Source organism: Mustela nigripes, chromosome 16, assembly GCF_022355385.1.
Source record: "Mustela nigripes isolate SB6536 chromosome 16, MUSNIG.SB6536, whole genome shotgun sequence".
Taxonomy (NCBI): Eukaryota; Metazoa; Chordata; class Mammalia; order Carnivora; family Mustelidae; genus Mustela; species Mustela nigripes.
In genome coordinates this window covers 49160437-49173939 of record NC_081572.1, presented here as the reverse complement: position 1 = coordinate 49173939, position 13503 = coordinate 49160437, and the positions used below count along the sequence as shown (strand labels likewise).

General features: G+C 56.6%; 1 protein-coding gene across 1 annotated transcript in view; it reads right to left on the bottom strand.

Annotated features, from left to right (window-relative positions):
• Positions 1-13503, bottom strand: part of MAP2K3 (mitogen-activated protein kinase kinase 3) — a 29403-nt gene that overhangs the window by 1584 nt on the left and 14316 nt on the right. Inside the window, exons 2-11 of the mRNA XM_059381120.1 lie at positions 12043-12109; positions 11579-11627; positions 10443-10556; positions 10123-10242; positions 8695-8811; positions 7408-7459; positions 5873-6000; positions 5295-5372; positions 891-1030; positions 175-220 (exon numbers count right to left, since the gene is read on the bottom strand). Of these exons, the coding sequence (XP_059237103.1) occupies positions 175-220; positions 891-1030; positions 5295-5372; positions 5873-6000; positions 7408-7459; positions 8695-8811; positions 10123-10242; positions 10443-10556; positions 11579-11627; positions 12043-12109 (911 nt within the window). The remainder of the gene's footprint in view (positions 1-174; positions 221-890; positions 1031-5294; positions 5373-5872; positions 6001-7407; positions 7460-8694; positions 8812-10122; positions 10243-10442; positions 10557-11578; positions 11628-12042; positions 12110-13503) is intronic.

Genomic DNA, 13503 nt, shown 5'->3' with positions numbered 1-13503 from the left:
AAGGGGCCTGGTGTGGAGGATGGGGAGGGAGCCGGGGTATGTCTGAGCACACCCTGAGGCACAACTGAGTAGCTGAATGATTCAGGACGAGGCAAGCCAGAGGTGCTGAGGGCTCTGTGCACAGGGAGGCCCTCCCCGCACAGCCCCACCACGTGGCCGAAGCCCCACACTCACCATCAGCTCCAAGTAGCTCATGCGCTCCGCAGGGTTCTTCCTCAAGCTAGGAGAGAACGGGGCAGGCTGAAGCCAGACTGGCACGGAGGAGGGAGGTCCAGGCCAGCCAAGCCAGGGTGGGCTCACCCTTAAGTGGGCAGTGAGGACACACATGTCCTCCTGGGGCCCTGGGAGGAAGGGCTGGGACTGTTCTGGGGGACTCCTGAGGATGGAGTGGGATCTGGGGGTACACATTACAGAGACTTAGACCAAGTTGCTTTGCCTCTTGGGATATTTGTTTTCTTATCTCCAGAGTGATCCAGAGAATTCTCAACGATCCAGTACCAAACGACAGTGAAACGCAGTCATTAACAACCACAGACATGGTGTCCTTCATCAGGAGGGAAACTCCTCATCCCGGCTCCAGGGACCAGGGACACCCAGGTGTGAAAGGGCAAGGGGACCAGTGACCTCTGCCTGCCAAGCTCATTTGTCTGCAGTCTTTCTTATTCTCCCATAAAAAAAATAAAGGAGACAAATTTTCCTCTGAGTATCTCTTTGCCCACAATACAAAGATATGTCCATATGTTCTTCCACTTCTGAATACCTTGTGGTCTTTCAGATCTCTTTCAAAATCCAAAGACCATCATTTGCCAGCTCTTCCTTGTGCTCTCTTTCTGCCCTGCATATTTTGATGCTATGTCATGTGGGCAGGACTTGGGAGGCTGCAGACTCACCACTGTGCAGTGAAGTCCACAAACTCGGGAGAGAAACGGTCAGCTGGGAGCTGGGGAGACGGCTCTTCCACCACCTGCTTCAGCTGCTGGAAAGGAGTTCCCCAGGATTCATACGGAAAGCGGAGGATGGCCATCTCGATCTGCGGGGAGGCAGGAGCGCGGGTCAGAGGCGCATACACCTGGCCCCTGGAGGCAGGCCGTGCGGGGAACCTGGGGAACCTGGCCTGGCCTGCCGCCCGAAGCTGGGCCACAGGAGGGTTGAGGGGCAGACGCATGATATCAGAACAAAGATCAAAGCTGGGGGAACAGCAGTAGTCGGTTCCCCTGACCCAGTCGGCACAGACTACGGCTCACGAAGCAAATCAAGCCCGGGGTGGTGACTGGTGGGACTGTCATCGGGCTTTGAAACCACCTAAATTCAGAAGGCTTTACGTAAAAACCCAAGTTCCAGCTCATCTGGAAGAATCAGAGGCGCTGCAGCCCTGGGACACCTTCCCACAAGGCAGCAGTCAGCAAAGGCACGTGGGGTAGGCAGTGGCCTCCCCGCTCGCCACAGGCCACCCCCAGACAGTCTCCACGGGGTCTTAAGGACCTGCTGCCCTTCATTTGGGCAGTTGTTGCTATGAGAGAGCAGGCAAATGGGAAATGAAATTATCCTCCCAAGCCGGTCTCTCCCCAAAGCTGTAGACGGAGAGGCCTGAGCTGACCAGCTCTGGCCACAGCCCCCGGGGCCCATCAGCAACTGAAGTGTGCAGCTGCTCCCACCCCACCCTCACAGCATCGTCCTGTGCAAGGCCTCCTCCTCCGGGAAGACTTCCCCCTCCCTGCTGACCTCCTGAACACACAGCCACCATGGAGGCCTGGTCAGTCCTACTGAACCCGGAGCTCCCTGCAGGTGACACAGAAGCCACCTGGCCTCTGTCCCCGTGCCAGGCCCCTCGCCACATGCCTCGCCTGCAGTTGGCGGGAAGTCATTTGTGGAAAAGACCAGCTATCTTGAGACAAACTCTGGGTTCTGATTTTGACTGCCGAATTAAAAAAAAAAAAAAAAAAAAAAAAATCAGGTCAGCCCAGGCCCCCGCCTGGAATAGCACAGAGACTTCTCACTGACAGGCCATAATCACCATAATGAACACAAGAGACCTCAGCTCAAACAAATGCTTCGTGTTGGCAACTGCTGCCTGAACAGCTCACTAATTATTGTGCTAAGAAAGGGCCTTCCCATTAGGCTAAAGGCCCCTTTCCAGCCAAGACATAAACACACCCCACAGATGGAGGGTCTGCAAACCGCAGCGGGCAGGGTTGTGAGCTGGTAAGACTTTCACAGGACTAATTCAGGGTGCTTTTTCCTAGAACGTTCACCGATTCCAAGTAGCAGAAGTGAGGGTCCTGTGTGGTTTTCCACGGAAGGATCCAGTGGTCTGCCAGAGTTACAATTAGAAAAACAGAAAACCGTCCAGACTCTTCACCTCCTAACCCTTTTTCCCACCCCCCGTAATTTTTTCTAGAGTTCAAAATATGCAAAACAAAACAAAACAGCCTCTGGGCACAAAATGCATGGTGTGGTGTGATTTGTAACAGAGTATTAAGAGGCAGTCAAAACGGCACCAGGGACTGGCCTGCTGCAGGGCGGCTGACCCTAACCGAGACCATGACCACAAGGGCCACACTCCGTGATACCCCATTCACTGTTCATCTGCTCAGCACTTGCTCAACACCTGTTACGGCCAAGAGCCTTCCCAATCTCATCCCACGTCTGTAGGTTCCGTGGCTGTGCCCACGTGCCCGCAGATGGCTACCCAGGGTGGGCTCCGAGGCCTGGAGGGAAACCCCCCACGGAGCAGGCCTGGCACCCAGGGTTTTGCTAGTCCCTCCCGCGGGGTCACCCAGGGACTTTGAAAGGAAAGAGAAATCCGGAATCCAGTGAAACAGCCCCCATTTGACACTGGCTGGGGAGATGGGGGCAGATGGTGTGGGGTCTCTCAAGGGGATGCCCATGGGGGGTCCTCACAACTCCGGGAAACACGAGTGATGTCGTGCTAACGGAAAAAAGCAAAATAAAAACCAGAGAAAACATCTAGAAGGAATTGCACAATGTTGGCAGTGGACAGCAGGGAGAAGGGGCTATGTCTCCTTGATGATTTTTTTACTTTCGTCTTTTTTCTTTTTTTGGTCTTTTTTGTTTCATTTCGTTTTTGTTTTTTACTTTGTCTTTTTTTTACCTCTCGTCTTTTTTTATTTTTCGTCTTGTTTTTGTTTTTGTTTTTACTATTTTTAGATGGTGTTTCTATGACTTTCATAACTTCTGGGGACAAACCTAACCTCTACTGGGGCAGTCAGGTTCCTAAGCTACCAGTGCAGCTTCTCCCATTTGTGCAAGCTAGTCCCCCCTCCAGACATGGACTCTACTTCCCCTTGACCCTGGCCTGGCCTGGGACGCTCTGAGCAACAGAATGAGGCAAAAGCGACACAGTGCCCATCCTGGGACAGGCAGGACAGAGTCTCTCTTTCAAGGAAGCCAGCCATCGCAGGGGACATCAGCTACCCTGGAACCCAGCAAGCAAATGGCCGAGGCAGTCACGTAGTGGCCCTACATCTGCTAAGCCTCCCCGGACTTTCCAGCCCAGCCCTGACCCCAGCCAGAGCCAGACGGCATGGAAGTACTGCCCAGCTAGTCCAGCCCACACTGCAGAAGCCTGGGAAACAAGGAACTGTCGCCGGTTTCTGGCACTAGGTTCTGGAGCACTTAGTGACGCAGCTCCTGCTACCTGAAATACGCACTTAGCATACCCTGCCCGACTTCCACCAACACCTGAGACCGTCACTGGGATGTGGTGGGTCCCCAGTCACGACAGACAGATGGATGGGAGGAAGAGATGGAGGGGTGCAGGGGTGTATGTGTGTCAAGCGGTCATGAGTGGGGGGTCTCTAACATCCAACCAGCCCTGTGTCATCTGGAAATCCAGCCAGAATTTGCTCTGATTTTTTAACTGAGGAGTTGGGAGACTCTTATCTGCAGGTAGACCGTGCACCTCTAGCCTTCAAACATTCCTCTCTGCTTCAAAAAAAAAAAAAACCATTTACTTGAAAAAGGATTGAGTCTGCAGTACTCAATGGAAAAATGGAAGGTATCTCCCAATTCCGTGTCTCTGACAATATGATTTTGCTTTGGGTCCCTTCCCAGTCAGTGGGCACAGGCACTGCTTACAGGGTGACAGTCACACAATGAGGAAGGCAGTGAGGATAATGAAACTCATTATCAGTAAGATCCAAAACATCTACGTTGACCCTAAACTGCCCCGCACCCCTTCTCTGACCTCCTCTTGAATCTGACCCTCCAGGCTCACTTCAGGCAGCACCCCCCACCTCAGGGCCTTTGCCCCCAAAGTCCTGCAGGGCCCTCCCCTACTGCTTCAGAAGCTTGTGCTGCTCTTCTGCCGCCCCTGAGTCTCTCCCTCCACACCCCTTCCCACTAGGTGTTATACTGGTTTGGTTTTGGATTACTGATTGTGCCCCGCCCCCAACACCTGGAGGCCCAAGGGGCCTGGGACAGGGAGGGTGATGACCATGGAAACAACCACACTGTGGACACTTCCCATTAGCGCCAATGGTTGGGATGGGGATGGAGGCCGATGACCCCCCCAGCAAGCTCAATGCACACTGGGGCCATTTTGACAACGTTTTCCCATGTACCCCGGGTTGGGGAGCCCGCATTCTGGTCTCCACATGGGTACCAAAATAGGCTTTCTATATTGGTATCTAAATAAACCTTGACCCAGACCTGAGCCAAGCCCTGACTCAGGCAGAAACAGGCGTTCACTGGGCGGTTCTAGAAAGAACAAGAGGCACAATGGCCCAGCCCTCCTCCTGGACCTCAGATGTAGCCATCCCAGCTGAGCTAAGGGCTGGGGACCCGCCCTCACCCCTCCTACCCCCACAGCCCCAGGACTGACAACCCATCCACCCCATCCCACCACACTCCAGGAAATGCGCCAGGACCTCACAAGCAACAAACTTCTTGCTGTGAGAAAATAATTTTCTTAAGAATTTTGCCATTTTGCTTTTTAAATCATTTGTGTACCAGGAGCTCACTTAATTCGGAATTGGCTGTGATTTCTCAACAAGTGCCACGAGCTCTGGGGAAGGTCTGATAGGTTACCATAAGCTGTCGCGAACTTTCATGAAGGACACCACTCGCCGCTGGAAAGGGCTAACATCACTGCAGATGTTCCCCTAGATATATGATAATTTTTGATGGCATGTTCTCTTCTCAGATTGTGAAGCCAACCCTTTTTTCCAGGCCTAAACTATTGGATGGGCCCATCAAAAGCTCCCGGAGGGCCATGGCACCCCCAGGCCCCCTCCCCAGACCAGCAAAGGTGGGGCCCTGCTGCAAGCAGTTACCATGGTGATGCCGAGGCTCCAGACATCGGACTTGACATTGTAGCCCTTCTGGTTCAGCTCCGGATTGATTCTCTCAGGCTGTAAGGGACCAGTGAGGCCTGAACACCCACCTCATGGTGAGGGGCCAGAAAGGGGACACCCAAGGCTCCCTCCGCTAGATCCTCCCTCCCCCACCCCAACCAGAAGGGTCAGTGCTAATCCTTCTCTCCCACCCCCCACAGAGCAAGGGAGAAAACTGAGGCCAACGAGGGCTAGGGTCTTATGGCAAAGGCCTAAACCTTGTGCCTCACAGCCACCCCTGCCCCAGGAAGGGGGAGCACCCTCAGGCCTGTGGGACAGGGCTGGGACCTACACAAATCCTACAGGTCACGGAAACTTTTATCATCTAAAAGGGCATCTGGGACACCGCTAATACCAGGGGTAAAGCGGGGCTGCTGGTCAGGCTGGGTTACAGATCACCCCTGCTGTGGCAGGAAATGCAGGGCCTCAGGACAGCCCTGTCCCCAACAGACAGAGGACAGGACCCAACCCTGATCTTGCAGGCACCTCTCTCCTGAACCTCTAGCGGGAGCACTCACAGCCATGTAGGGTTTGCAGCCGGCGTCCAGCGTCTTGGCCACAGAATCCACCAAGTAGCCACTAATCCCAAAGTCACACATCTTCACGTGACCCTCCTTGTTGATGAGGACATTGGACGGCTTCACATCTGCCAGGGATAGAACACCCCTTTTTCATCTTCTGGGGTTGTGGGGCACTGCCAGAGGCCAACAGGCTCCTCCAACACCGCCACCACCCACGGGGCAGATGATACAAGGGCCCAGGGAGTGGATGAGGGACAAGGCTCCAAGAGGTGCTGTTCCAGCCCAAGGCCACAAAGCAGCACAGCCAGAACATGCTCTGGCCACCAGTCACAAGGGGGAAGAAAGGGAGTTTCTACCAGGACCTCATTTTTGCACCCACCATCAGCACTCGGACACAATGTCCAGAGGGGGCACCTGGCCTGTTTCCTGGCAGAACCTCCAGCTCCGGGATGCTCCCATGCTGGGGCTCTGGCGGGGGGTGGTGCCACTGACCGGTGGAGAACCCAGAAGCCAACCAGCATCCACGCTGAGAGAATGGGAGGTTCGGCCAGGAGGCACAGGGTAGAAGCATAAACACAGGTCAGGGGTCCATGCTGAGTAGGATACAGGCCACACAGCAGGGAATCTTCCAGCAAAAGCACATGCAGCACACATGCAACCTCCATGCTTTCCTATAGCGACATGCAGAAGCACAGAAATGCACAGGAAAAGGACCAGCAGGTTCCACACTGAGCTGCCAACAGTGGTTGGGGGTGGGGGGAACAGGGGCTGGGGGAACCGCCAAGAGTTGAAGCGGCCTTGGTCTAATGAGCTTTGAGAGAAGTGGGACATCCGGGTAAGTGAACTACTCAGAATGAGAAAGAAGGAACTACGACCTACACGACCCCGCTGAGCCTCACAAACATTAGGCTGAGTGCCAGAGGCTGGAGAAAGGCCACGCGAATCCATTTACATGAAGTTCAAGAACAAGTAAAACCCATATACCGTGGGGGAAACCAGATGAGAGGCAAAGGGGGGATATAGGGGCAGGGACTGACCAAGAAAGGCCCAGAGAACTTTCTGGAGTGGGATAGAAGGTGCAAACATCCTGCATCTTGAAAAGGGCCAGGTTATGTGGACGTAAATTCTGAATAGACTCATCAGGTGTTAACTACGGATCTGTGCATTTCACGATATGTCAACGCTATGTCGAAACAAATCCCGTCAGTGTTCCCAGGACCGAAGTCCAATTCTTGCTCCAAGCACCAGCAAACCTAAGGGCTTGGAAGAGTGGACGGGGGGCGTGCAGCTGGGTCCAGTGTGGTGGGACCGGAAGACAATGGCTTGGAGAAGTGACAGTGGCCTGGACTGGGAAGCAGGCTCAATCAGGATCCCAAAGGGCACCTCGCTACCTATCACCTCAGGCAGCTCATCTGGAGAAAGGGGAGAGGTCCCCGCTCCTTGCAGGACTGGGCAAGCCCTTGCCTCTGAGCAGCCCACAGGCGCCCACCCCACCCCACCCCACCCCCGGTGGGGCCGCGGCAGAGACTGACCTCTGTGGATCACGGACAGCTTGCTGTGCAGATGCTCCAGTGCCCTCACGATCTGGGGGCAGGAGGAGGAAAGACAAGGCTGCTGTTACTCCTGGTTCTGTTAACCACGACACAGCAGTAAGACCCCCTACTCATGTCTACCTGTCTCCCTCTGCCACAGATGCACCCCTGCCCTCCCCCGCCCACTGTCCCAGGCTCTTGCCTGCATCCCAGCTTTGACCCTAGTGTCGTGCTCATCCCGGTGCAGACATACCCGGCCTCTTGCTTTTCTCCCTCCCACCCGAGTGGGCCAGTGTCTCAGGCCCCAGCCTTTACCAGGAAAATGATGTACCCAAGATCTTGCAGAGTCCCAGGCTTGTGACCCCTCCAAGGGGCTGTCACTACCCCTAGCAGGCTCTTGGGCAAACCCCAGCTCTTCCTCAGCATCCCTGGTTCCTCTCCTTCAGCAGAGCCAGAGGCCCATGTGCTTGAGCCATTCCCCTCCAGAACACACAGTGGGGAACCCTTGACGATTACCCCAAAGACCCTAACTCGATACTCTGGCACGGTGTGTTTTCAATGCTCCACGTGCAGTGAGGACCGAGAGGCACCACTATAACTGATCCCGTTTCCTTTTTCCCTTTGGCTGCCAGACGCTCAAGCCCAGCTTGGCTACTTTCCTCCAGACATACCTGACCTCAAGCGGTGGATGCTACGCTTCCCCCCAGTTTAGTTTGTACCTCTGTGAGCTGTTTTAGGGCATTTCTGGCATAAGGAAGTTTTAAGTACTAAGTCTTTTTTTAAAAAATGGTGTAGAAATCTCTGGAGTGGGTACACAAAAACTAGAAGCCCAGGCATCTGGGTGGCTCAGTTGGTTGAGCGAGTGCCTTCAACTCAAGTCATGATCCTGGAGTCCCGGGATCGAGTCCCGCATCTGGCTCCCTGCTCAGCATGGGGTCTGCTTCTCCCTCGACCTTCCCCCTCTCATGCTTGCTCTCTCTCATTCTCTCTCTCTCTCGGACAAATAAAATCTTAAAAAAAAAAAAAAAAAAAAAAAACACTAGAAACCTAAGATCTGCCAAATCTGTGTGGTTCTGGGAGCCCCAGGCTCTGGGGTCTCCTCAGCAAGAAGGCTCTGGGAGAACTGGGTCCCTGGAGGGCAGTCGCCCAGGTTCAGGGCCCCACTGGGGACCCAGCTGTGCCCAAGCTCTCACCATGAGGCTGGGCTTTGTGCCTGCTTGCACAGGGCTGGGGCCCCTGCCTATGGACCTGAATCCCCCAACCCCTCCCAAGAGCAAGGTCACTTACAGACACAGCAATTTCCCCCAGAATGTCCTCTGGAATGGTCATGTTCTTTTCGAGCACCTTCCGGTAGAACTTGTCCAGGGATGTGTCCATGAGCTCCATGCAGATCCACACATCTCCCTGTGGAAGGACAGCTGGAGGTGAGCCCGGGTCAGTGCAGGTGGTGCCGGTATCTGGACAGCCTGCGCTAGGGCCATGTCAGCACGGGCCTGACCCTCTGGCGCTGCTCAGGCCTCCCCACAAACACACCTGCCTGCTCCCAGCTCTTCCTATTCTGCAATCTTCCAACTTCCGCTTCTCCGCCTTCCCTGCTTGTCTACCCTAGTGAGTGGTACGCCAGCCAGCCTTACCAGCTCTGCTGCCTCTGGTCTCCTCCCTCTGATTCTGAAGTCCATGGCAGTTTCCAGAAAGAAGTAACTAAAACACACACCCAATTGTGTCCCTCCACATGGGGGCTCTCAGGCCAGCTGCAGCACAGCTCCATGCCCCAGCCCTGCAGACCAACCTCACCTCAGCCGCTATGGCCCCCAAAACGCACGGGTCATCCTAGCTCTAGCCTTGAAGGATGCTTCCCTTCTTCTCCTGCAAAGCCCAGCCTCCCTCACTGCCAGCTCTGCCACAAACGCTCATCCTTCAGGACAGTCTTCTATGAAGGCTGGGTACAGCATCTCCGTGGGGTACCTGTAGGCCCAGGTGCCTCCCTGCCGACTCTGACCCAGCATGCAGCGAGGCGCAGGTTTGTGTCTTGCCCCCCCGCAGCAAGGGGACCGGCAGCCTGCCCCTGGCACACACCAGGTGCTTAGCACATGAGCTAAGGGTGAGGAGGCACGGACTGGGCACACTTTGGGACCTGGTAGATGCTCAAGGAGCATCTAGCAGAAGGCCATCCTTCAGCTGCAGCAAGCCACACTGCCTGGCATCACTCCCGATTGCTCTCTCATCCCACAACCAGTGCTGCCCACAGACCAAGAACCAGACCCTTGCACACCTCCTTGGCTGCCCCTGCTCAGAACCCCACCATGCCAGCCTGGACGCCAGAGAAGCAAGCAGGTGACCCCCAAGACCGACTGAGTGCCAGGCCCTGGGTCACATCATTGTATCTTCACGTGACCTTGGGAAGTGGATACAATCACTGGCCTCATTTCATAGACAAGGAAACCGAGGCAGGAAACAGGGTCACTGGCAGCGTGGGTCCTGGGAAAAAGCTCTCAAGAACCCTGCACGTGTGGTCTCACTCCCTCGGTGCCCAGCACCTGGCACACAGCGGCGCTTGGCAAACGTCTCCTGGGGTCCCCGAGTGAGCAACAGCAGACAGTGGGGCAGCCAGACTGAGGGGGGTAGGTGTGCAGAGGGAAGGTAGGGTGGGGCGGCCTGTGCTCCTCCCTGCGGCCCAGCCCCCACCTCCCACCCTCCCACGCACCAGGGCCGCACCTCTCTGAAGAGGGCCCCGTAGAAGGTGACGGTGTAGAAGCAGTCGACTGTGCGCATGTTGATGTCCAAGTCCATGAGCAGACGCTTCTGCTCCTGTGAGTTCACGGTGGCCCGGATCCGCTGCAGGACAGAGGGCTACGGTCAGGGGCCATGCGGCAGAGGGCAACCACCCCCTATCCCTCGCAGGAGGACTAGGCGCTCCAAGGGGTACCGATGGGCCATACTATAGGCTCAGCCCCTGTGCCTCCTCCAGGAAGCCCCCCAAGTGTCCCCAAGCTCCCGGGCTGCGTGGGGCAGGATGAAGTGGAGCCCTTGCATACCTTGACGGCCATGATGGTGCCACTCTGGGCGTGCCGCACCTTCTCCACCACCCCATAGGCTCCGCGGCCCAGCTCCGAGATGGTCACCAGGTCATCGGCCTCCACCTCGAAGTTCTTGGGGGACAGAAAAAAGAGAGGCCACAAGTCAGGAGAGCGCAGGGGCAACAGAGAGGAAACAGCCAGTCAGTTAGATCTGAGCTCAAATCTTACACCAACCACCCTCTGCTGTGTGACCTGGGCCAAGTCACACCACCTCTCAGACTCACACCGCTCTCTGTAAAATGGGTACAGCAGTGTTCAAGACGATCACATGGCATAAATATGACCGCCTATAAAACGCCCCCAGTTGGCACAGGGAGCTCCAGAGAGGCCCTTTCCCTCTTGCTCCCCACCCTACTCAGGGGTTGGGACGGAATCATTCATTCACCCGGTATTTGTGGAGTCCCCACTATGTGCACATTCTGGTTACAGGCACTAGAGACAGAAAGAACAGAGCGAAGCTCTTGCTTTCACAGCAGGCAGTATGGCCCTGGGCCTCCTGCTCTCCCTCATGCCCTCTGCTGTCCGGCAGATGAGAAAGCTAAACGTCACCCACTGACAAGTGTCAGGAGGGAATGAGCCTTGGTGCGAGGAGAGGGGGGGGGGGCTGTCAGCCATGGAGAGGCCTCCACAGTGGGTCTCTGCCTGTGGGGGAACCACAGTCTCCAGCCAGGATCTCAATCGCTGGGGAGCAAGCCATCAGCAGGTGTGTGTGCAAGGCACACACCTGGTGCTGCTTCTGAGGCTAGAGCCAGGAGTCCCCATGTTTGATGCACCATTCCCACAGGTGACATGAGCACTGGTAGCCCCAGGACCCCAACTCTGAGATCAGGAAACTTCATGACAGCTCTGGCTCTCCAGCCCTATGAGGCAGGCCAACTCTCCCCATTCCAGGTGAGAGGGTCTAAGGGTGGGCAGCCCAGGACCAAAGAGCTAACGTCTGGGGAGTGAGGTTCCTCTCCAAAGCCCAGTTCTGCCCACCGCCCACAGCCACCTCCCAGTGGCCCTACAGGGTCAGCTTATGCCCACTTGTCAGATGCAAACGCTGAGGTTCCAACCCATGAAGTCCCCGCCCCAGGTGTGCAGCCGGCACCTACCCTGTCTCCAATGGTAATGAAGGTCCGGGAGTCAAGGTTCCGGGGGGGTCTGTGGGGGGAAAAGCAGGACCCCATGAGCCTCAGAAAGCAGCATATCCTTGCCTGAGAGAAGGAGCAAACCAGCCTGGCCTATGAGCCCAAGACGCGTCCTGTGCCCGGGAGGCAGCTTGCGGGCCGTGGTGTTCCTCACGGCACCCAGTCTGTCATCAGGCACCCGCGGTGTCACATACAAGGCGTGGTCACACAGACATGGCCAGAGCCTCACCCTTCCATCCCCAAGGTGGGCGAGAAGGGGATGCAGAATGGACGTGTGACACCTGTGAGCCCCCATGGCCACGCCCCCAGGGCCTAGTTCATAGGAGGTGCTCTCTGGGCCACGCTGTCCCCTGCCTGCTCCCCTCCTTTCGACCCCTTCCAGGAAGCCTCTCTAGGCTGAGCCAGCGGAGAAACTGAGACAGACTCACGTGGGGTTGGGCACGAGCGGCTTGGACATGCAGGATATCCGTAAGTCCTTCTTCCTTTTGGCCTTCCCTAAAACAAAGAGGTGAGGCACCTGGTCAACGCTCAGTCTGTCAACATCCCCTGGGGACAGACCTGGGGACAGAGATGATTCAGGCCCCCTGCCCTCAGAGGCCCCGAGCACAGTTACAGATGCTGAGGATCAGTCAGTGTGGGCAGTGCTCTGAGGGGCCTGGTGCCTCTGGGCGCAGGGACATCTCTGGGCACAGGGACATCTCTGGCTCCAGCCCCACAGGGCCTCCCGGAAGCCGGCCTCGGGCAGTCACCCGACAGCCACCCAAGATGTCTCCAGAGCACACCTCCAAGGAAGCTCACTCCATCACAGATCTGCCCCCCTGGGGCACACACCAGGCTACCACTGGGCACCCCCCGAGGGAGTAGGGCCACGTCCCAGCAGCCAAAGTGCTCGCCAGGGCCTGTGCTCCCACCCCCTGCAAAAGCCCTGCATCCTAAGTGCCTGGTAAGGACTGAACTGTGCCCCTAGAAACCCCATGTGTTGAAGTCCTAAGCCCTGGTAGCTCAGGGTGTTACCCTGTTTGGAGATGGGTTCTTTACAGGGATGATCAAGTTAAAAATGAGGTCATGAGGGTGGGCTCTAGTCCAGCAGGACTGGTGGCTTTAGAAAAGGAGAAAGCTGGACACACAGAGACAGATACGCACAGATGGAGGAGAATGTAAGGAGACACAGGGGAAGATGGCCATCTGCAAGCCAGGGAATCCCTAAGGAATCCAGAAGCTAGGAGAAAGGCCTGGAACGGGCCCCTCCGTCACAGCCTCAGAGGGAACCAGCCCACTAGCACCTTGAGGAACTCCTGGCCTCTGGGACCATCAGGCAGGAAGCATCTGGCAGCCCCCAGCCCGAGGTGCTAGCAAACTGACCCAGCTCCTGCTCCCACTTGTGGCGCTAACCTAGCTGGAAAGCCTCAGAGGCAGACAGAGCTCCTCTCAGGTCCCAGCTCTGCTGCCCGCCCCTCTTCAGAGCTTCCCTTTCCCCATCTGTCATCGGGACCGCAGAGGCCCCTCTCAGGGGCGGCTGGGAAGTCTGGACCAGATGCAGGCTGGGGAGCTACTGACCGAAGCCTGCTGCCTATTGCTTGCCGCCCCCTCCCCCAAAGTTCTCGCCTTTGCCTTCCCTTCCAGGAGCACTGCCGGAAGGCACTTCCCTCCCAGGGCACCAGGCAGTCTCCTAAGGACGGGAGAGGGGCTGCGCCTCTCCAAGACCGCATGCCCATGGCTCCTGGGCTGGCTGAGAGTGGTGGCCAGGAGCCCAGCGTGCAGCCGTGCTAGCGGAGTGCACATTCCGGAGCGCTGGACACGGCGGCGCTGGGCACGGTGGAGGGAGCTTCCGTGGGGGCCGCCCTCCAGAGAGGCCACCATGGCACCTTACAGGCAGGAGAGCAAGGGCG